The sequence below is a fragment of the Brachyistius frenatus genome, unplaced genomic scaffold (assembly GCF_029030835.1).
Source record: "Brachyistius frenatus isolate BFR_SWC_R1_liver_20210118 unplaced genomic scaffold, ASM2903083v1 Contig_10, whole genome shotgun sequence".
NCBI lineage: Eukaryota > Metazoa > Chordata > Actinopteri > Embiotocidae > Brachyistius > Brachyistius frenatus.
Window position 1 is genome coordinate 3,607,178 of NW_027210609.1, and position 22,576 is coordinate 3,629,753.

Consider the following 22,576-nt stretch of genomic DNA (forward strand, 5'->3'; position numbering starts at 1 on the left):
CCACTGTGTTAGTCAATGTTTACTTTAAAACTGCACACTTCATTGCCATTAAAGGAATGCTGGTTCAGATTCCCTGCAACACTTTTCCAGAAGGTCAGAGTCAAATGAGGTATTTTTTTTGTGCTATTGTTGGAAAGTAATTAGGTACTGTAGTTGAGTACAAGTGTGGGGTACTTCTTCTTTACTTGAGAATTTATTTTTGATTCATTCCACTCGACTGCATTTCTGAGGGACATAGTACTCAGCACATAAACAATATGAATGGCGACTTAATAACTGCTTTATGTACAAAAGTAGCTACATTTCATGACAAAGGTGGTTTTAGTTCATAAGAATAATTATGCATCATCCATTATCAAAATGATGCATGGTATAATAGCATTAAATGGGCTGTCAATTCCAAAAATTAAACCTTAATTTAAAAGCAATTTCACAGGGGAGTTATTGCAGGTCCAAGTTTGCCTAATTTGTAAATTATTGTTCAAATTATAGGTGTTGTATTGCCAGCCTTTACCTTTGACATTTGCAGGAACCTGTTTGAGTCTGGTTTTTGTTTCTGCAAAGCTCCGTCCCACGCTGATAAAAAAAAACCTTTTTGTATTTCAGATGAGATGCAAAGTCACTTCCTGCAGGCTCCTCTAACCTCGTTGATCAAACTAACTGACATGTTTCAGAGGAAATCACCAGAAACTTGTAATCGCGCGTTAATCATTGATAAACCGGACCGTGCTGAATGCAGTTTGACAGTTTGCTAAAGGCTGCAGATGAAGTTTTAGACAGATTAAACAGCTGCCACAACAGGAAACGAGACAAAGTGCTCCTGACAGAACTGAAACCTGCGTCTATGAAGGTAAAGCTGCTTTGTGTCTGTCACGTCCGTTAGCTGTTTAGCGATATTTTGTTCAGGAAAACTACAAACATACGTGTTTAATCCAACTATAACCTGGAGGTCTTTTTCTTTTTGAGAGCAGGATGGAAAATAATTTAGCTTTTATTTATACTATATTAAAAAAAAAAAAAAAAAAAGTACACTTACTTTAAGTGGATTCGCTTTCTTTACCTCTACGTTCCTATTTATTTAAATTATGTTTGGTTGGGCTCATTATAGAGTTCATTAGTTCTTTAACACATTGATTGAAATAGTATTTATCCTTTGGTGGTTTTATTTTGAAGGGCTGGATGGATCTATCAGTCATATGCCTTTCCAAATTTTACTGTTTTGTATGCCACCTATTATTAACTTTATGTAGGCTATATATGTTTATCCGTTTATTTTGTTGTATTTGAACATACATAAAATAGGCTATATTTTATTACACTAGGGTTTTCATTCATCAGTGCACGTTTTAGATTTTGGCTGTCATTTTGTCAGTTCTACTTGTGTCCTGAAAAGGAAAAAAACAATATGTCACGCTAACTCTTTATTTGACCCAACCTGAACTTAAAGCAGTGTAGTTGTGCCCATTGTTATAGTTTATATAATTAGACTCATATCTGCCTAACACTGTCTTTCTTCTTTCATTTACTAAACCATTAAGTGTCCTCCATACATACAGTATAGGTCTTAATTGTTCAGTAAGTTTTGTAGACAGAAAGAAAATTCATTGAAAAGCAGTAATGAAGAGAGTCAATGTAACATAGAGGTTGAGACTGCTTATTAATGCAAAATATATCTGTCAGAGTTTTAAAGTCACAATGTCATCAACTGTTTCAAATGTTTGTCTGACTTGCCAGATAATTAATTTATCACAGTGAATCAGGAAGCATCATCTCAATAATATTTGGCATATAAAGTTTCATTTTCATAACAAAGGATACCGTCAGAAAACACTGACTTTAGACTTCACGTTTGCAGTCGTTATTTAAGGCAAAAACATTAGTGAAAATCCCAAACGATATTGTCACTATTTCATATCTGACTTTGTCCTTGTGCCTCGGTAGCTCCGACCCCGTGGTGTTCCCTGGCTGTCTGTGAGCTGAGGCGATGGACAACCCGTCCTCCACTGTGAGGCGGCGAGCCTGGATCAACAGCAGCCGACAGTGTCCCACTCTGGAGGAACCTGAAGGGCCGCTGTGCAGCCTACCATCTGCCTCTGTAGCAGACGACGATGTCTTTTCTGACGGTGAGAGCAAACTCAGGACTGCATGAGGGATTATGCCCCACTTCTATACATGATCTGCAGTTAATAAAACAAAAGTCACTGAGCGTAAAGATGCCAGTGACTAAGAACTGAGGGAAGTAGTGGAATATTTTGTAACCTGTTATACAGCACTAGAATTCCTGTCATGACAAATATGGCAAAACCCAACTGAGAAGTGATTTATAGAAAAAACTAAATCACTTCAAGAATATGGTTCTTCAATGTAATCAGAGGTTTCCCTGAATACATTATAAATGTTTCTTTGTGTTGTTGTTTTTTTTAAAAAGTAAAACAAATATATGAAAAGAAGTATATTTAATGAGGATTACTCACAAAACTCAGTGTGTAATTTCCACAGGATGTTTCACAGGAAAGATTGAGAACTGGCTCCTCGGTTGTGGGTGAGTCACCCTGCGTTTCTACTTGTTTTAGTTGTAAAATGATATTTTCTTTTGAGCGCTGACTCTAAACAGGTTCTGAAGGACAAGGTGTCAGTCACTGGAAAGTGGTTCACAAACAACAGCAAGTAGAAAGTGGAAACTCTCTGAAGTCACTGTTTCAGGAAGGCGGTGCAGCAAGGAAGCCACAATATTATTTCTCACACCGTACATGAGGCATTTTTATAGTTCCATTGGAAATAAATGCTTTATTTGAGTCTTTAAAATGAGAGCTCTCAATTGGCCCATTACTGATTTAGGAAAGTAAGTGCCAGGAAATGACACAGCACTTGGCTCCCTAGTTGCTGATTAATTCAATTCAATTTCTTTTTATAGCACCAGATCACAACATTAGTTATCTTATAGTAAGGTCCTTCCATCAGAAAATTACAATATCGTAGAAAGGACACCAACAATTCCCACAAGAGCAACAGTTGGAAGAAAAAATAGGATGTAGATGCAAACATTTCAACAAGTGTGCAGTGCTGAGGCTCTTGAACAACAACAAAAAAAAAACGTCAGGCCTTTGACATTTTAAAAATGTTCCTGTGGTTTATAGTGAGACAATTATATAACTAAAGGGAAATAACTGTTCCCTCTTTTTTTATGAAACTGATTGGAGGAAGAAGGAGGTAGTATTAATGTGTCTCATGTCAGTCATTGAAAAGGAAGCTGCACTGGTGGTAGTCTGAGGGACTACATAAAGTATGTTTGCTATTAAATGGCCTGTAACACTAGGCCATTTAATAGCAAACATACTTTATGTCCAGGAAAAGAAAAAAATTGGTAGTTAAATGCATTCTCAGAACTCAGCATGAAAATATTGAGATCAGCTTGGAGGCGTTGACGTTAATATTCTACATGAGGAAGTTGACAGACTTCAGCAGGCTGTTGAACTCTGATTACAGAGTAGATCTCACAAGCTTGTAGTGTAGGCTGCTATCGTGCTCCAGATGAAGCTATCTTTGCAAATTCAATCACTTATTTCATAGAAGCGGTAAAGCCACCCTGACTGGATATGTGTGTATTGTTGAAGTAAATATTGCGATATGTCTAACAGGTCAACTGCCTGCTCAGAGAACAGAGGTCAGCTGAGTTTTGGTGAGTATTACCTGACATCAATTGTGTTTTATTGACTAGAACTTTGTTTTTAAATCTGGCATACAGTTAACATACTGTAGAATGTAGTAAATGAAAATCAACTCACATGTGTGAACACATACTTTGAATTTGTTGTTACCCTTCCTAGAGAAAGTATTCAGATCTTTTACTTTAGTAAACATGGCACTCCTACCATTTAACAATACATAATGACAGCAAAGTTCATTTTTGGCATTGAAATTGTTACTTAAGTTGTATTATCAGCCAAATGTACTTCAAGTATCAATTTATGAGAACTTTTAATTTAGAGAAATGACCCCTGTTGGGCTATCAAATTTATTACTAGATTTATAGTAGTGTTTTACTGTTGTAGATGGTCCTGCAGGTGGACCTATCTTTAATAATTTCATATTAAAATGAGGTGTTTAACAACTAATCATGTTTAATAGGCTAATTACTAAAGCTGTCAAATACATGTAATGAGTTAAAAAGTACAATATTTCCTTTTGAATTTAAGTAAATGTACACCATTTCCATTCCACACAGGACATTAACATAATGTACTTTTGTACTTAACTAATTTGACATTTAACTGTGTCCTTTTTTCAGAGTCTGTGCTGCAAGTCAACAACTTTGCTGATGACCTGAGTCTTGTAGCTGATGGTAAGCACACAAACTTTTACATTTGTACACACACACACACACACACACACACACACACACACACACACACACACACACACACACACACACACACACACACACACACACACACACACACACACACACACACACACACACACACACACACACACACACACACACCATTATGGTTCCAGTACTTTAAAGGACATTACATGTACTTATATTAATTTCCTTGAGACGTACCATGTTCCTGAGCATAACCATTACTTGCCAAACCCTTAGCCCAACTTCAGACTTCTCCTTTTTGTTCCCCCAACATTAGTAACACACATACATACATATTTACATACATATACATACACACGTTTGTACAGCTATATTTCATCACAACTAAGTGCCCAACCCTGACCCTAACCCTCAGCTAAATCTAGTTCTGACCTTAAACCTTAAATCAAGTCTTAACTCTCAATCAGTCCTTTGAAGGGAAAGTGAGGACCAGCGAAAATGTCGTCACTTTGTCAAAAATATCCTCACTTTGACAAAAATGTCCTCAATCTGATTGTCTAAAACAAAAAATGGAGTTTTCAAAACTGGTTCTGCTTTCATTTGTTTTGTTTTTTTCACAAGTGATGACCGAGATAGAGACTGACTCATTTGTGCATATCAACTGTAATATCTTACTGAAACATCCAGTCATGCTCAATGTTACTGTCCCTCTGCCAAGGAGGATATATTTTAGAGAATGGGGAGAGTGTATCACTTCTTTTGTGAACATAGCACATGATTTCCTCCTTCAGTGATTTCCTGGTGAAGGTACTTCAGCAACTGTATGACACCTTCTGTGAGCATGACTGGGAACAAAGTAAAAGTGAGCATACACCTGGAAGTGCTGTTACTGTACATTAATCTAAATTTCATCAGGTTTACTCACCTGCCTAATATTGTGTAGGTCTCCATCATGCCACCAAAATAGCTCTTTTCTGTCCAGACCCCAGGCCCTGACATCTGAAGGTGTCCTGTTGCAATCAGATCTGAGGGAATTGTGAGGGCAAGTTGATACTTTGAGTTTTTTTATGTTCCTCAAACCATTCTTGAACAATGTTTGGAGTGTGGCAGAGTGCACTATCCAGTGCCAGAAGCCACTGCAACCTGCACACCTGCTGCCATTTAGGCGTGTGCATGGTTTCTAACCATTTTAAGGTAGATGGCACATGAATGCCTGGACCCATGGTTTCCCCACAGAACACTGCCTAGAGCAACACACTGACTCTACCAGCTTCTCTTCCCATAGTGCATTCTGCTGCCATTTCTCCCTGAGGTAAACAACACACATGCACCAGGTCATCCACATGATTTAAAATAAATCATGATTCAATAAACCAAGCCACCCTCTTCCATTTGTCCGTGGTCCAGCTCTGATGCTCACCCACCCATTGTAGGTGCTTTCGACAGACACAGTCAGCATGGACACTCTGACCGGTCTGTGGCTACGTAGCTCCATGCGTAGTAAGCTGTGATGCACTATGTGTTCTGACAGCTTTCTTTCATAGCCAGTATCATGTTAGCCGTCACTCCCCAAGTGCATTAATGAGCCTTGGGTGGCCATGACCCTGTCGTCGGTTCACTGGTGGTCCTATCATTATTACTAACTATACTAGAACACCCCACAAAATCTGCAGTTTTGGAGAAGTTCTGTCCGAGCTATCACAGTACGGTCCTTGTCAAAGTCACTCAGATTCCTGAGCTTACCCATTTTTTCCTGATTGCAACACATGAACTTCAAGAACTGACTCGTCACTTGCTGCCTAATAAATCCCACCTCTTGACATGTGCCAATGTAATGAGATAATCCATGTATTTTCCTTCACCTGTCAGTGGTTTAAATGGGTGGATGATGTGTGTGTATGTTCACAGGTTTGCAAATTAACTACAAAACTGACATTCAGATGCACACCAACATATTTTTCTCTCATTCTTTTCACGTTTTAGCTTCTGTTTTAAATGATGGAGAAATTTCATCTGCAGCTGGGTGAGTAACTGTAATCCTTTTATCATCACAGTAATAATGAAACAACAAACAAGTGAACAGATGGATGTAGATATTAGCATATAGAGTAGTATATACGAAATCAATGTTGCTTTGGTCATTGGGGTGACTGCAGTCTTTTGTATGTGCAACTAGATTTTCCACTGATCACACAAGAGCGCAATTTATGTCGGAGAGATTTCTCAAATGTTAGTTAGATATAATGGTATTTGAACTGCATTTCCACTGATGTTTTTTGGTCCTTGTTACACCACTGCATACTGAGTCTGTTTGTACGAAATCATTAGGAAGTAGAAATTAGATCAGAAAAGATTTAGGGCTGGATTGTAGGTTAAATGAACCATTATATTGAGATGTTTTTCAGTCTTGAAGAGTATGTGTGGACACTGGATTTTCTCATATTACAAAATTGGTACCAAAGAAACTTAAATAAATGGTCTGTTGGCATATTTCCTCTTTTTCTCATTGTGTACTGGCCCTGAAGCCAAGAACTGCCTCCCTCCTTCAAACACCAACACACCAGGTAAGTGGCCAACCTCATCCTCAGCTCAACATGAACAGATACAAAATTAGTGCTGGTATCAAATTACATTCATTAGAATTGCTCTGTCATGTAAATGTTTGTGCATTATAACTTTTTACACATATTATCTGTAGTACCCCTCGTCAGGGACTATACCTGCCATCACTGAACTTAGGCCACAGCATGGCCTCCAGCTGCCACTCTTTTTCCACCTGGAAAACTACATCAAGGTGAGGCTTCACCACTTTAAAATTATTTATCATTCTTCAGGTCTGAAGACTGATAATCAGACTCTTATATTATTGAATACAACATTTTATCCTTCTTTTTTTCACACTAGTGTATCTGAGGTCCTGCAGTTTTATTCAGAGGATGCAGAGGAGACTCTGTACGAACTGGGTTTCGGCTGTGAAGAGCCACAGGTCACCGTGCGCATCCCTCCTCGCTTCTTCACCTTTCCTTCTCAGGCTCAGGGCATCAACTTCCGCCTGTTCCTGGACTCACAAATACGGCGGATAAGAGAGGAGGACCCCAGCCTCTCTCTTGCTAGTAAGACTATGGAGTTATTCAAAAGGGTATCATAGAAAAATAAGAAACAGATGTACATCCACGGTGAGAAAAACCAAATCAGAGTCCTTTCTGGACTTAGCCTCAAGTTCATATTCAAACCCCGCCAACTTCTTGAAGGCCGTAAACACTAATAACAAAAACCTCTCCACAATTCCTACTCAGATCAAGGTAAATTACTACTTATTGTCTGACCACAAACAGATTAGCCTAGCTTTTAATAAACATTTTATAGCAGCTGGTCACCTTTTTGAAAATGGGGGATCAAACCACTCTCCATTTTAGGATGATGCACTTTGGCTACTGATTCTCGTAGCCCCTTCAATCTCATTTCCCCAAATGAAGCCCGAGATACTCTACTTACAATAAATCCCAGGAAGTACACTGGAAAAGACAATTTAAGATCCCTTATTCTTCAGGCTTTCAGCCCAAATAATCACAATACCAATATCCCATATTTTCAATCTCTCCATTGCTTCTGGAATAGTTCCAAAAGTCTGGAAAATGGCTCATGTTACATCACTACATTAAGGTGGTGACAGGAATGATGTTAACAATTACAGACCCATATCCAAACTGCCTTGCCTTTCAAAACTCCTGGAATCTTGAATACATTATCAATTGAAGGTATTTCTGTCCAGAGCTTCCATCTTGAGCCCATTTCAGTCTGGGTTTTAGAGCAGGCCACAGTACTATAACTACTGTTACTATGGTTCTAAACAACATTGCATCAGCATTGGATAAAAAAAAAAAAAAGCACTGTGTAGCACTTTTTTTGGATCTGTCAAAAGCATTTGATACTGTTGATCATTGCATATTCTTACAGAGGCTGCATAATATTGGACCCGACTCTAATATATGTAATTGGTTCAGGGACTACCTATCAGAGAGACAACAAGATGTTTAACTGGAAAGCCAGCACTCTGAGTATTTACCAGTAACAAAAGGTGTTCCACAGGGTTCAATTCTAGGACCAGTTCGTTTTACTATCCACATCAACAATATTGTTTCATCTCTGATCAATTGTCATTCACATCTGTACATGGATGACACAGTGCTGTACCACGTTGCCGATTCTGTACAAGTAGCAGTGGAAAACTTTCATATGCTCTTTTATTGCTCTCCAGCAAATCTTAAAGATTTAAGACTTCTATTATAAGCAAGCAAAACAAAGTTTATGTTTTTTTTCTGGAAGCAGATCCATAGATTACAATAACCTCAATTTTCAATCGAAAGAGTCACAGAATATAAATATCTCGGCATCTGGATTGATGAAAAACTCACTCAGATTTCACCGATAATCTTGTGTGCAGACTCAGACAAATGGTTGGCTACCTCTGTAAAAACAAAACCATGTTTTGCAGGAGAAGGGTTGTTGAGGCAGTCTTCATGATTCAGTGACATGCATCAGCCTCAACACTTAACGGCTACAATACCCATCAATGCCTTCTATACAATACTGTTGGATGGTCCTCTCTTCAACAGAGACGTGACACTCACTGTCATCTCTTTATTTATAAAACTCTGATTGGAAAACCAACCTGTTACCTGTCTGAAATGCTCGTGTGCACAGATGGGCCTGATCAGACCTGCTAACCTTGCTCTTATTACGTGTTCCACACGTTAGGACTGATCTGGGAAAGTCTGCTTTTAACTTTAGTGCACCTGACTCCTGCAGTAAAATACAGAATCTCCTTAAAATCAATTCACTTACTGCATTCACACATTTCCAAGGCTTGATTTTAAATCTCTAAACCTGTACTTGTAATTGTTTTATATAACTGTACTTTACTCCGTTCTATCTAATCAAACTACATAACTTATATTTTAATGCTTCTTATATAACCTTCTTATTTTATGTTTTTGTTGATTTTATTTAATCTTTCAGGTTAATCTTCCTTCATCTGACAGTAAATGGTTAACTATAAGCTCAACTGTGCTACAATCTTATCTCTGTCAACTTGTCTTATTGCTGTGATCACTGCCATTGTTTTTATTTGTTCGTTGCTCTGTAAATGACTCAATGTCATTGTAAATGAGGGTCACCCTCAATGAATTCTCCAGGATAAATGAAGGTTGCCAATCATGCCAAAGTGTGTGCACCTGTCTGTCCACTAGAGGGTACTGGGTCAGTGTCTTATTTTGCTTCACCTAGGTGTGAAAAGTAAGGTGCCTTAGATTTCAGCACTAAAAACAATGTGGTTCTGGTTTAGAAAAAGATCATGGTCTGGTTCAAAATAAGTAATTTCACAAGAGTAACATTACTTATGTCTCATAAGTTACTTAACATACATAATGTAAGTTAAATCCGTTACATTGTGTCAGTAACTTTCTCATTATTTATGCTTTCTAACAAATTTGAAAACTGGTTTTCCCAAATGACTTCATCAGTCTTTGTATTTCATCACATGACCTCCTTCTTTAACCCTGGTCATACATGCTTAGCCTTTTCACGCCTAGGCAAGACAATAAAGTGACTATGACATGGACTGACTGGTGTATTACACACTTTTGTATATTACCGGGTTGGATAATATTGTAATATAATTATGGGATGTAGTGGATGACAGCTACTGATTTACATTTTATTCTTTCCGCAGGTCGTTTCAGACAAGTGCAAGTGCTCACAGCAATGGCCAACGCTTTCTATTCCCTGTACTCCCATGTGTCCCGCACTCCTCTGCAGAAACTGGCCACACCAGAGTTTGCCTTTTCCTCTTCTCCTGTGGAGAGGATCGAACGTTTCAGGAGCAGCATTCGCAGCGAGCCACGCTCTCCAGTGGAGAGGCTGAAGGACACGGTCTACAAGATGTGTCTGTACACAGGCTCTCCCCGTGGGTCTGACTCCACCTCTCCGCAGCCCTCACCCAGGAAAAGTTCCAGCCTCCCGGAAGTTGTGGGTATTGTCCTGAAAGTCAACACTGGGGCTTCCAAGAAGCTGGAACTGAACGAAGATAATAGAAGGGATTCGGTTGATGTTTGTCTGATCACGGACGGGGATAAGTCCTGTAACCATGGGAAAGAGGAGCGAACGCAGCAGACCACGGCGGACGCAGACATTTTTCAGAATGGAAATAAAATCTGGTGTGAGGAGACGTTGGACAATCAACAAACAAATAATGTTGATACTGCTGAAGACGGTGTCAAACGAACAGACTGTAACAGCATGACTTGGAGCGTAAGAACATCTCTAGCATCATCGTTATCAGGAGAGACTGTGATAGAGACAGAATATCAGTCAATTTCATGTCAGCCAGAGCTGGACTCATGTTTGACTCAAAGTGACACAAGGACAGCTGAGCTAAAGCCTGTTGCCAAGGCTGCATATGATCTAATCTGCCCACTGATAGTTGAGAGTGTACACCAGGCACCTTTCTGCTGTCCAAACACACACAGTCCAAACAGACCTCGTGTCCCCTCTGAGGCAGAAAGCAAAGTAAGACCATGTCCTGAATCACACAAAACCCATCTTCAAACCACTGTCTCTGAGCCTGATGAGGACTCCTGCACAGGCAGCGTTGCCTCTTCAGGAGAGGTCACACAGGTGGATGCATCCAGATCACTTCCTGTCCTTGAGCCCAATGGCAGCTACACACATTACTGCATCGCTGTGACTGGCTGGGAGGGGGACTATGTGGCTTCCTGTTCCTCGAACACACACGATTCCAGTCATGCTTCACCTGTCACATCCATCCAGACCCATAAGGAACCATTAAAAGAAGGGGAAAGGCAGTACCTGAATCCACCGACACATCATGGCCCGGGCCACTTCTCCAGTAACCTTCAGCAGGTCAACTCATTTGAGCTGGAGGAGGTACAGTTGGTGTATGAAAGATAAGGGCTGGAGAATCTCTAACGTCATTTGGAGAGTTTGTCACTCAAACAATAATTGGGTTCATTTAACTTTTCTAGTTGAGTCAATGTGATAAATTAATTCAGTAATCACCGACCAGTCGACGTTCAAGTTCAGGATAACGATGATAATACTCTAAAAGGAAACGTAATGAAATACTTTAATAAAAAAAAAGAGTAGGCTTCATATAGTTTCCACATACATTTCTTGCATTCACATATCTATATGCTTTTTAAGGATGATTATTGGTTTTGGCTTTTTGCTCATCAAACATGTAGTGTGTTAAAATCTATACAACATAGATACTTACCCACACACACTTTGTTCTTCATCTGTTATATGATGAGGATACAATATTGCGGGGCCTCTACGGATTCCTCTTGTGCGTTATGGTCAAATAAATTACTTGCGTTGTTACCAACAGTAAGTTTTGTTCCACAACATTTTTATAAAACCCTGCTGTGTTTTTAAGTTAGCTGCGAAGACATTATTTTGTATTCTTTCAGAAAGAAAGGATTGTTTATAGGTAATTTGTCATCCAGGCAGACATTCTTGCAAAATCAGTAATGTAATAAGATTAAGTTAAAAAAAACATTTTATTTTTTTTAAATGGAAATTTAAAATTAAACAATTACAGATTAACCTCTGAGTAAATGGTTTTAAATAGTGTAACACTGACTACTTTACATGATCACAGAGCATCTTTGTAATGCTATATAAAAGTGTACAATGTAATGAAGTGATATATTTAAGTTCTAACGGTGTATAATTCTTCATAAAATTGTGCAGAGTTGTATACTCTCATACTTCATACCTTTTGTCTCCATAGGTGCATAGTGCTGGAGAGGAAGATTGTGGACAGTCAGAAACTACAAGAACAGCAACCTCACCATTGTCCAAAAAAGATCACTACAAAGGTACTTTTCATTTACTATATAGTCGCTGTATTATAATTTGGATGACTTGACGGGTTTTTTTTTTTGTATTAACATATTTAGCTATTTTCAAAATAGCTGTTTGTAACATGCTGAAGGGATGTTGGTGGTCATCAAATTGCTGGCTTCATTTGCAAAAAAAAACTGAAGTCACCCAGTTCAGTTATAAATGTGTGAAGAAAAAGGGTGGTGTCACTTAACACAGGAACAGCTGCTTTTGTACGAACTTTATGTGTGCATAAAGTTTCTTGTTAAATTCTTCTTTCCCGTTACACAAGGAAATATTTTACTTTTGGGTTAACTGTTGGTCTTGTATTGAGGTCAGACATGCCTGGGGGGAACGGAGTAATCCACACTAGTTTGTGTAAATGATGTATGTGTGAGCATGAAAAATAATGGATCATCTGGGGAGGACTTTCTAACACACACACACCAACACACTCACAGTGCAGGGGAATTTGTCTCGGGGAAAATACTGCATTGTGCTTTTTGTTTTATATTCAGGTCAAACCACAGCTGCATCTGTGCAGCAGTATAGAGTGTATGGAGAACAACTGTGACTGAGTTTGTGTCTTTGTGTAGGTGAAGTGGTCCGGGGTGACAGCATGCAGTCCGACAGCAGCGGCTACGCAGACGAAGAAGACAGCCCCTCGTTCAACAGACAGAGTAGATGACAGATAACACATGTAGACTACGAATAAAGCCGTGTTTCCCATCTGTGAAACTTTTCCTGCACTCAAGATTGGAGTTTGTATAACTAGTGATTTGGAAGGAAGGAAGTTTCTCCCCCGTACTCCTACTGAATGCAGAATATTGTAAATAAGTAAACTCAAAGGTTTTAATAAAACACAGTGTGGACCCTATTTTTAAGGAATGATACTTTAATCAGGTGAATGACTGTATTCAATTTAATAAAATAGCAGTATAATTTACCAAAAGATCTTTTAATAAAAAAAAAACAACAACAACACAATGTCCCATTGAGCTTAAATTTCATTTAGAAGTTTTTTGGTTTTTTTTGTAACTGTAACTGAGCAACATTTTTCCTACCGCCACAGAGAAGTGTCTCAAATTTTATGCCAGCATTGACGGCAAACATGTCAGCACATGATATTCATTCAAAACCTGCAGTTAACTTCTGTATCTCAACATTCAGAAAAAAAATATGCAGATCTGCCTTTCCAGTGGATGAGGTCGGTGTTGTATCGAACACCCTGATCTTGATGCCAGTGGGAATAGATGTACAGAAATGATCAGCCAGCAGTGTGCAAAAGACATTTTCTTAGGAAATGCAAACAATATTATTTTCAATACTTAATTCTAGTGAATGCATGGCATTTTAATCAACCAATGTGCAACTATAGTTAATTAAATTGGGATGCAACCTTAACCAGGAGACAACAGGTTGCAAGAGAATATAATCTGGAAAATGCTCATTATCAGTTTTTAAATGTCAAAACTGCAATAAAAGTTGTTTTGGTGGGAAAAAAAATAAAAACACGGATTTATATAATTATTATAAAATAATATTGAAAGTCCACCTAAGAATCTGCAGTAGTGTTGTCTGGTTGATGATATGGAAAGCTAAAAGTAAGCTTTTAGTATGCTTTATGATTATAACAAAAAAAAAGGCATTATCCGAAAACCCACTGAGCTTCTTCCTCTTTCAGCTCGGGCAAATAATACATCTTTGTTCAAACAGAAATTGATTTACAAATCTCTAAATGCAATTTTTTTTTTTTATCGTAATAGATACAATTATTAAACTGTGATTACTGTGAAACTTCACAGGGACAATTTATAGAAGAGCTTCCAAAATGTTACACTTAATTTGTGTTCATGATCTTAAACAAGTATAACATGACCAGACATTAAGAACATCAGAGAGGTTCAAATTAAATATACAATAAAAGCCACATTTTTCAGGACTCATGCAAGTTCATCTGTAGAAGGGGCAGTCTTTAAAATAATGATCCTGTGATATTTATTCCGTAGAGTCTCTTTCCTCGCCACGTCTCAGCAGCATGGATGGATTTTCTTTTTTTTTACATCCATCAAAGCACCAATAAATGGCAGTTTTCAATTCCCAATTTCTACAAACCCCTTTGACCTTTTGCATTTTTTTTGGGCTACATCAGAATTTATCTCAAGTCATTTGGAATATTGAAGTCACTGGAAGAGCACCATTAATAATGACATACTGTTTAAACGTTAAATTTAGGAGGATACAGTAGATGACAAAGACAAAAGGTAAAAGCAAAATCCTAAAAATACATTTGCAAAATGTCAAGAGGAGGAGTTCATTGGCAACCATCACACATCAGTGGGACTAAAAATGAACTCCAGGAGCTAGAATGGGACAGAAAAGTCTCCATTTCCAAATTTGAGGTAATTCACGTTACTTGAACTCACCACAGGCCTTCATCGTCCAAAGTGGAAATTTATAATGGTGAGTTTTGAGTCTATGAGGTGGAAATCACAAGGCTTATCATTTCCCTCCCGCCATGATTTTGAGGTACTGCAGTGCATTGTGGGCTGCATTGGCTCGAGCAGCATCTATGTTGGGAGCAAAGCCGTGGCACACTGTGATTGGCTGTGTGGATAGCTCCACTAGACACTGACACAGGCCGCTGAGACTGCGATCTTCTGAAACAAGAAGGAACAAAAACATTAGGAAACATCACAGCATTTCTACACAGATTATCTTTTGTCTGTAAGTTAAATTTTTACAACAAAACAGACACTTTTAACATTTGAACTGCTTTAGAATTAGAGTTAAAATATCAGTTTATGTAGACAGCATATGATGCTTTCTGTGTCTCCCACTCTGCATATGGTTGTCTTAAAAGAGAACTACGGTATATTTCAGTTGCATTTCATTGACAAATATTATCTCCTATATTAACACATAAATCTGCAAAGAGATTTGACAGCTATAAACCTTTTTCATATTTTTTTTTTATAGATCGCATATGACTTATTATATTGTATATCCAATATAATGTGATATTGTATTTATACTGCATAACTTTAATATGATACAATCTAATGCAAAAGCATACAATATTACATATAATATACATATAACCCTATATGTTAAAATAGTATTATCGTCATATTTGGCTGCAGTTAATGCCCATTTCAAAATAAATTAACATATTACATTATGTTATTATTACATAAATAATAATGATAAACTTTTTTTGTACACAACCTTTATACAAGAAATGCAACTCAAAGGGCAATACAGTACTCATGTTATTTGTAGAATGAAAAATAGTAGTTTCCCAATCACCACAAGTTCTAATGCTACTGAAACACAAAAACCTGTCCTTGTCCCTCAACCAAATTCAGAACAAATTACTAATAAATATAAAAAAAATTAAACAAATATTTTCAACACTCAATGAGTCCCAATGTGTCGCATGTAAAAGTGTCTGCTTCAACTCTGGTCCATCTGTAATGGTATGAAATATTGGTTCCCTGCAGGACTGAGACAACATGCATCTGATGGCTGTTTCCTCCATATCTGATGACAGCAATAGTAACCACACAGCATGCCACTTGTTCTGTGGCATGACATCAAAATGTACCCATGATGCTCTGCAAGTTTCAGTTTGTTCAGATGCTGTGAACCAGATGTGAAAGGACAAAAAGGTTTCCACACCAAAATAAGGTCTATTCATAGGCACAACTTGCTCAAGCTTGACTAACTGTCATATTTATGTGCCTCTAACTAAAAGACAGCTCTTCTGGCATGCGTAGGCAGTGACGTCCATGATGCCACATTTCTCTTTACCTTGTCAATATCGGACTACTTTTAACCTTCAGCGTAGCGAGAACGTGGTGCACTAAAGAAATGAATGTAAAATCGACTTTGACTGCAACAGTATGTGAACTCACCGAGATCCAGGTAGCTGACATCAAAGCGCTGCTCCGCAGACAGGTCACTCAGCAAAGAGCAGAAGTTGGAGTCAGAGGGCATCCCGAGCGGGTGGCTGCGGAGCTGCAGGATCTTCTCTCCAGCGGAGTTACGCAGTGAATCCCATGTGCAGCTGAAGCCTTTACTTTTGCCTGATTCAGCTCTGCTCCCCATGTGCTGTAAGTACAGGGCATATTAAGTTTTACAGCAATTAACAGACAATATCATTATCTGCCAGCAATTCCCACGAGAGAAAAAAAGGTACGAAAGTATAAAGTGCACAGCTTATGATATTTTGGATAATATATTAAGGAAACTGAACTGCATTAAATTAACTAGATACATAATTGAGAATGTTGGCACTACCTGGTTTTGAACTAAATGTTAAAGTTGTGCATTCTCACCATTATTGATGCAGATGCTTTTTAAACTTTTTCAATTCGCGAACTGCTGCACAGAGAAAGAAAACTTGTGTTTGTCACTCACTGTGGTAAACGTGTCATCCTCTGCGTCAGCGTCATTGTTGGTCCTCAGGTCTACCGGGACATCATGAATACGCGATAACATCTTCGCTGCTGCGTTTCTCTTGGCTAGCTTCTTAGATGTACCACTTCCTGGATGGGGGTCACGAGATTATTTAGTGACTTACTGATTGTCACTCAGTGAGACTTACAGTGGGTACGGAAAGTATTCAGACCCCTTTAAATTTTTCATTCTTTGTTTCATTGCAGCCATTTGCTAAAATCAAAAAAGTTCATTTTATTTCTCATTAATGTACACTCAGCACCCCATGTTGACAGAAAAAAACAAATGTAGAAATTTGTGCAAATTTATTAAAAAAGAAAAACTGAAATATCACATGGTCATAAGTATTCAGACCCTTTGCTGTGACACTCATATTTAACTCACATGCTGTCCATTTCTTCTGATCCTCCTTGAGATGGTTCTACTCCTTCATCGGAGTCCAGCTGTGTTTAATTAAACTGATTGGACTTGATTAGGAAAGGCACACACCTGTCTATATAAGACCTTACAGCTCACAGTGCATGTCAGAGCAAATGAGAATCATGAGGTCGAAGGAACTGTCCAAGGAGCTCAGAGACAGAATTGTGGCAAGGCACCGATCTGGCCAAGGTTACAAAATAATTTCTGCAGCACTCAAGGTTCCTAAGAGCACAGTGGCCTCCATAATCCTTAAATGGAAGAAGTTTGGGACGACCAGAACTCTTCCTAGACCTGGCCGTCCAGCCAAACTGAGCAATCGTGGGAGAAGAGCCTTGGTGAGAGAGGTAAAGAAGAACCCAAAGATCACTGTGGCTGAGCTCCAGAGATGCAGTAGGGAGATGGGAGAAAGTTCCACAAAGTCAACTATCACTGCAGCCCTCCACCAGTCGGGGCTTTATGGCAGAGTGGCCCGACGGAAGCCTCTCCTCAGTGCAAGACATATGAAAGCCCGCATAGAGTTTGCCAAAAAGCACATGAAGGACTCCCAGACTATGAGAAATAAGATTCTCTGGTCTGATGAGACCAAGATTGAACTTTTTGGCGTTAATTCTAAGCGGTATGTGTGGAGAAAACCAGGCACTGCTCATCACCTGCCCAATACAATCCCAACAGTGAAACGTGGTGGCAGCATCATGCTATGGGAGTGTTTTTCAGCTGCAGGGACAGGACGACTGGTTGCAATTGAAGGAAAGATGAATGCGGCCAAGTACAGAGATATCCTGGAAGAAAACCTCTTCCAGAGTGCTCTGGACCTCAGACTGGACCGAAGGTTCACCTTCCAACAAGACAATGACCCTAAGCACACAGCTAAAATAACAAAGGAGTGGCTTCGGAACAACTCTGTGACCATTCTTGACTGGCCCAGCCAGAGCCCTGACCTAAACCCAATTGAGCATCTCTGGAGAGACTTAAAAATGGCTGTCCACCAACGTTCACCATCCAACCTGACGGAACTGGAGAGGATCTGCAAGGAAGAATGGCAGAGGATCCCCAAATCCAGGTGTGAAAAGCTTGTTGCATCATTCCCAAGAAGACTCATGGCTGTACTAGCTCAAAAGGGTGCTTCTACTCAATACTGAGCAAAGGGTCTGAATACTTATGACCATGTGATATTTCAGTTTTTTGTATAAATTTGCACAAATTTCTACATTTGTTTTTTTTCTGTCAAGATGGGGTGCTGAGTGTACATTAATGAGAAATAAAATGAACTTTTTTGATTTTAACAAATGGCTGCAATGAAACAAAGAGTGAAAAATTTAAAGGGGTCTGAATACTTTCCGTACCCACTGTAAAAGTACACGCAACCGGAGAGTTTGCATGATATATGCTCTAGTTCAGCTTACTCAATATTCTTAAATAGAGTTTTAACATTTAATTCATTAAGAGTGTCGATCAATAAATGTCATAATTTATGACTCATAAATTACTTGACACCCTGTAGAAGGCAGCATGTATGATTTTTTTTCAGTTCCAATGAGCTGTTTTCTATTTTCATCAGTTGTATTAGTCCTTAAATGTTTGGTCAACTTCATGATATTTCTAAGGACTGGGCACATATTGCATTTAAATAACTGTGACCTTCTTCACAGGCAAACACCTTCAAACACATTAAACATTATACCAATTTCTACAAATCTCTCGACTCTGCAGGTCATGGTGAACTCTTTGCGGTGTGCTGGACCAGACTCCTGGGTGACTGTGTACTCTGGCAAACGCCATCCTTTCTGCACCACCAATTCCTGGCAGAAACACAAACAATGAGTATATATTTTATTATTATTACATTTCATTTAGCTGACGCTTTTATCCAAAGCGACTGACAACACACCGATGGTACACCATCGGGAGCAATTTTAGGGTTCAGTGTCTTGCTCAAGGACACTTAGACATGTGGATAGGAGGAGATGGGGATCGAACCACCAACCTTCTGATTAGTGTGCAACCCACTCTACCAACTGAGCTTCAGCCTCCCTACATTTAACAAAGTATTTATCAGCAGACACTAGACAGCCAACCAGTAAACTAAAACCCTTGTTTATTTACCTGCAGAGCCCCAACAGGGTTACATTCAGACTGCTGAGAACTGCCCGAGGTTTTCATCTCTGACTGGGAGCTACATAGAAGTTGAGATAAACAAAAAACAGATGAGGAAATAATGAAACCACACAAACTTTGTATCCTGTTGAAACATCCGTCAGATCTGTCTGCCAGACAAGCCACAAGATGTGTAAATCATAGTACACTATTGAATTAGGTAACAAAAGTAGATGCAGGAGGAATTTATATCCAGTATTGCTTATGATGTATCATTTCAACTGAATAGCTGTTGGAAAAAAAAAAACCAACACATAATTAAATAATCCACTGACCCATCTCCATCAGTAGACACATCGACCCCAATAAACCCGTCAACTCCAACACTGACTCCGGCAGGACCTCCGAGGCCTCCCTTGAGCATCTTTAGAGCAGCCTCAGCTGCTTTGTGCTTGGCTGCCTTCTTGCTGGGCCCTTGGCCGGTGCAGTTGATCTCGCCGACGGAGACGCGGAACGTGAAGTTAGGCTGGTGGGCCTGTCCCTCGGCCTTCAGCAGGTCATACACTGGGGTCTTTCCTATCCGCGTTCCATACTCCTGCAGCAGACTGATGGGCGTCTTTCCGGGATTCACAGCCAGCATTTGCTCAATACTGAAGAAAAGAGAAACCCTGCATGAGACGGACCCCCAAGCAACTGTTGACTTGTTTACAAAAGGGTTCAGTGAGATGCGTCATGAAATTACAAATAGTTTAGAGGGAATTCTGTCACATTAATAGGATTACTTGAACATAACTGCATCGGAGGCCCTTAATGAACACTGACTTAGAAGAAAACCACAACAATGGATCTTTCCAATGTCACTGTGAACAGTTTTCCTTTGTTTTGTGGCAGCAAAAATATTAACAGCAAATATTTCAGCACGTCAGCGAGTTAAATCAAAACCAGCAAGGCGGTGAAGACATCACAAAGGACAACTGGGAAAGATATCTTTGTCATTACAGCTGAAATTATCTCATGAATTAATATTTTAATACCAAAAAATGTTGTAAAAAAAAAAAATCTCAGCCTACACAAACCTCAATGTTTTGCAAGTCGGGAGCATTTAGATTTAAATTATGTCACATGTGATCAGGACAGAAAGCTGTAATTATAATGAGTAAAGTTGAGCTTTATCTCGATGACGACTGGTTACAGTACTTTATTAAGGAAGCTGGAGGACTTCGACAGTTTGTAAACTAGTCAGCTGGACGTCAGCGTTGTGTGTCTTGTTGCAGATCCGAGTTGGTACTCACAAAATGTCGGTACGTTCAGCCAGAATTAAATTCAGCAGCGGTTTTTTTTTGGTGTTTTTTTTTTTTAGTATTAAATCTAATACAAGGACGTAGCTGATCGTCACGCTGGCCCGGGATCAAGCCGGACGAGGAGCTCTGCTAGCTTAGCTTTTCTGTGCAGCTTCACCTGGAGCACCCGGAGTTTCTCTTCCAGCTGTCCGATGCTGTCTCGTCGTTCATTCCCTATTTCACGCAGACAGAGCCCGGTCGGTCTCGGATGGCAAATCCCCCCCAACCAAAGCAGACACTCGCTTTCATTAGACGGTATTTATTATTCTCCCAGACAGATGGTGGTGATGATGATGCAGCGACATGTGAAGAGCAGACGAAGCCCCCTCCGCCCCGAAAGACTACAGTGGAGTCCCCTTTGGGCGCGCAGATATGACGTAGATGGCTGCTCGAGAAACTCGATTTCTGATTGGCCGATCCCAAGGGCGCGTTTTCAGCGTGGTGGTTCTCATAAAGGAGCGTCTCTTTATTACATCCGTGGTACTAATAGAGCAAATAAACAGCTGCCAATCCAGGTCATTGTGTGCACAGACGATTGTTTCATCACAAGATTAGTGAAAATAGTTCCATTAAACAGACAGGTCAGCAGGTACATATTTGAGGTAAGTTGCCCTTTTCACGGTAACCAACGAGCTGGATGAAATGTGAATACGGCAGCTGTCAGACAACTGCAGTGAACAAAGTAATGCACAATTAAAATAATTAAGTTATGAAATAAATATCTGCACAAACTGTACTTCGTTTTGTAGGGCAACCTTGCTTTTGTTTGATTAAAGTAGTTGCCCAAGAGTTCATATTTCTTCTGCCTGAAGTAGCAAAAAATTATTGTCTTGAAAACTTTACTGCAGTTTGCCTGTGCAATATAATTGGGTGTTTCTCCATTGAACCAGAAGAGGGCGACATATAGTAGATTATCTTCCCAGTTTATAAGCCTCTCGGTGTGGGTGTTGTTATTGGTGTGGGTCCTTTGAGTTGCTTTGCACCTGCTGTCATCATCTCCACTAGACCAACGTGGAAACACGGGAAGTTCTAGTTGTTTGATGGACTGACCACCCTAAAGTTAAAAATGAGGGTTTGGAGGAAGACATAGTAAAGGCTGTCTTATTTAAAAAAAAAAAAAAAAAAAAGCTTACAGAGATAAACCTTTCTATATAATAAATAATAATATACTTTAGTATTACTTAATAATGCACTTAACTTCAATACAGCAAATTTCACAACAAAGTTAAAGGGTGATTTACATGGTAAACAATTCTGTGCTACAGTTGAATATAAGCAGTTGACTAAAAAGTAAAAAACATGACAAGTCAATGTGGTCCACTCTGCTCTTCATTAAAATGCAACACAAGAAAACCAAAAATGAACCCAAAAATATCATTTTGAAGTCCTATCCAGTTCTGGCCTGACTAAACTTTGAGTGTATGTATTGTGGTGGGGGGGATAGCAAGATTGCATTTAGGCAAGCAAAGGGGTATGGTAATTATATTTTATTGGGTAATATGACAGTCTGTCAGGCTTTATTAATTTGCATCCAGTTTCTCTGTTTAGTTTGGATCTGTTTGCCCAAAGCAGTCGTGCACTTTTTTTTTTTTTTTAAAATCATTTGGACCCACAACTTCAGAACCTCCTTTCCAACTCATGCAGCGGCACTTCCATAAAATATTTCTGTGCATTTTCCACCTTTCCATGAAATTCCCTTATTTCTGTGGCTGTATAATGAATCACATGATGGTTTGCTTGTAAATCCCTGCTGGCCACATAGAGCTTGAATTCTGATGGCTTCATCCATTGGCACCAGTGTCTTCAGTGTGGATAAGCACATTTTGCCAAATGCAACACAAAGTGAACTGGCCATGACAATGAGTGAAGCTGTCTCCCATTTGAACTCCCAAACCTACCATCGAAGCGCCGTGTTTTGTCTGTGACCAGAGTACACTCCTCCTCCTCCTCATTACTCATACTTTCAGCGTTAATTTGCCTTGTTCACCGGGCCCTCAAGGCCCTAATTTATTGACCTATAACGTGA

General features: G+C 39.2%; 2 protein-coding genes across 4 annotated transcripts; one reads left to right on the forward strand and one right to left on the reverse strand.

Moving 5' to 3' along the window:
• The first annotated feature begins 637 nt into the window (after nt 1–637).
• Nucleotides 638–13,141, forward strand: tespa1 (thymocyte expressed, positive selection associated 1). The gene is made up of 12 exons (XM_069690936.1): nt 638–850; nt 1,942–2,123; nt 2,500–2,542; nt 3,639–3,679; nt 4,289–4,342; nt 6,314–6,353; nt 6,856–6,894; nt 7,029–7,124; nt 7,235–7,443; nt 10,062–11,275; nt 12,144–12,231; nt 12,832–13,141. The coding sequence occupies exons 2-12, from the start codon at nt 1,985–1,987 to the stop codon at nt 12,921–12,923; spliced, it is 2,055 nt and encodes a 684-aa protein (XP_069547037.1). The 5' UTR covers nt 638–850; nt 1,942–1,984; the 3' UTR covers nt 12,924–13,141.
• Nucleotides 13,142–13,143: 2 nt separating this feature from the next.
• Nucleotides 13,144–20,871, reverse strand: tarbp2 (TAR (HIV) RNA binding protein 2). Of its 3 annotated transcripts, none has more exons than XM_069690939.1 (7): nt 20,669–20,871; nt 19,546–19,860; nt 19,220–19,289; nt 18,798–18,915; nt 16,658–16,785; nt 16,153–16,348; nt 13,144–14,892 (listed from the first exon to the last, which is right to left on the reverse strand). In XM_069690939.1, exons 1-7 carry the CDS (start codon nt 20,719–20,721, stop codon nt 14,738–14,740), a joined length of 1,035 nt encoding a protein of 344 aa, XP_069547040.1. In that variant the 5' UTR covers nt 20,722–20,871; the 3' UTR covers nt 13,144–14,737. The 3 variants fall into 3 exon arrangements, with proteins under 3 accessions (XP_069547040.1, XP_069547039.1, XP_069547041.1); XM_069690938.1 differs by having other exon boundaries at nt 13,144–14,895; XM_069690940.1 differs by lacking the exon at nt 20,669–20,871 and adding an exon at nt 20,408–20,417 and having other exon boundaries at nt 13,144–14,895.
• Nucleotides 20,872–22,576: the final 1,705 nt, after the last annotated feature.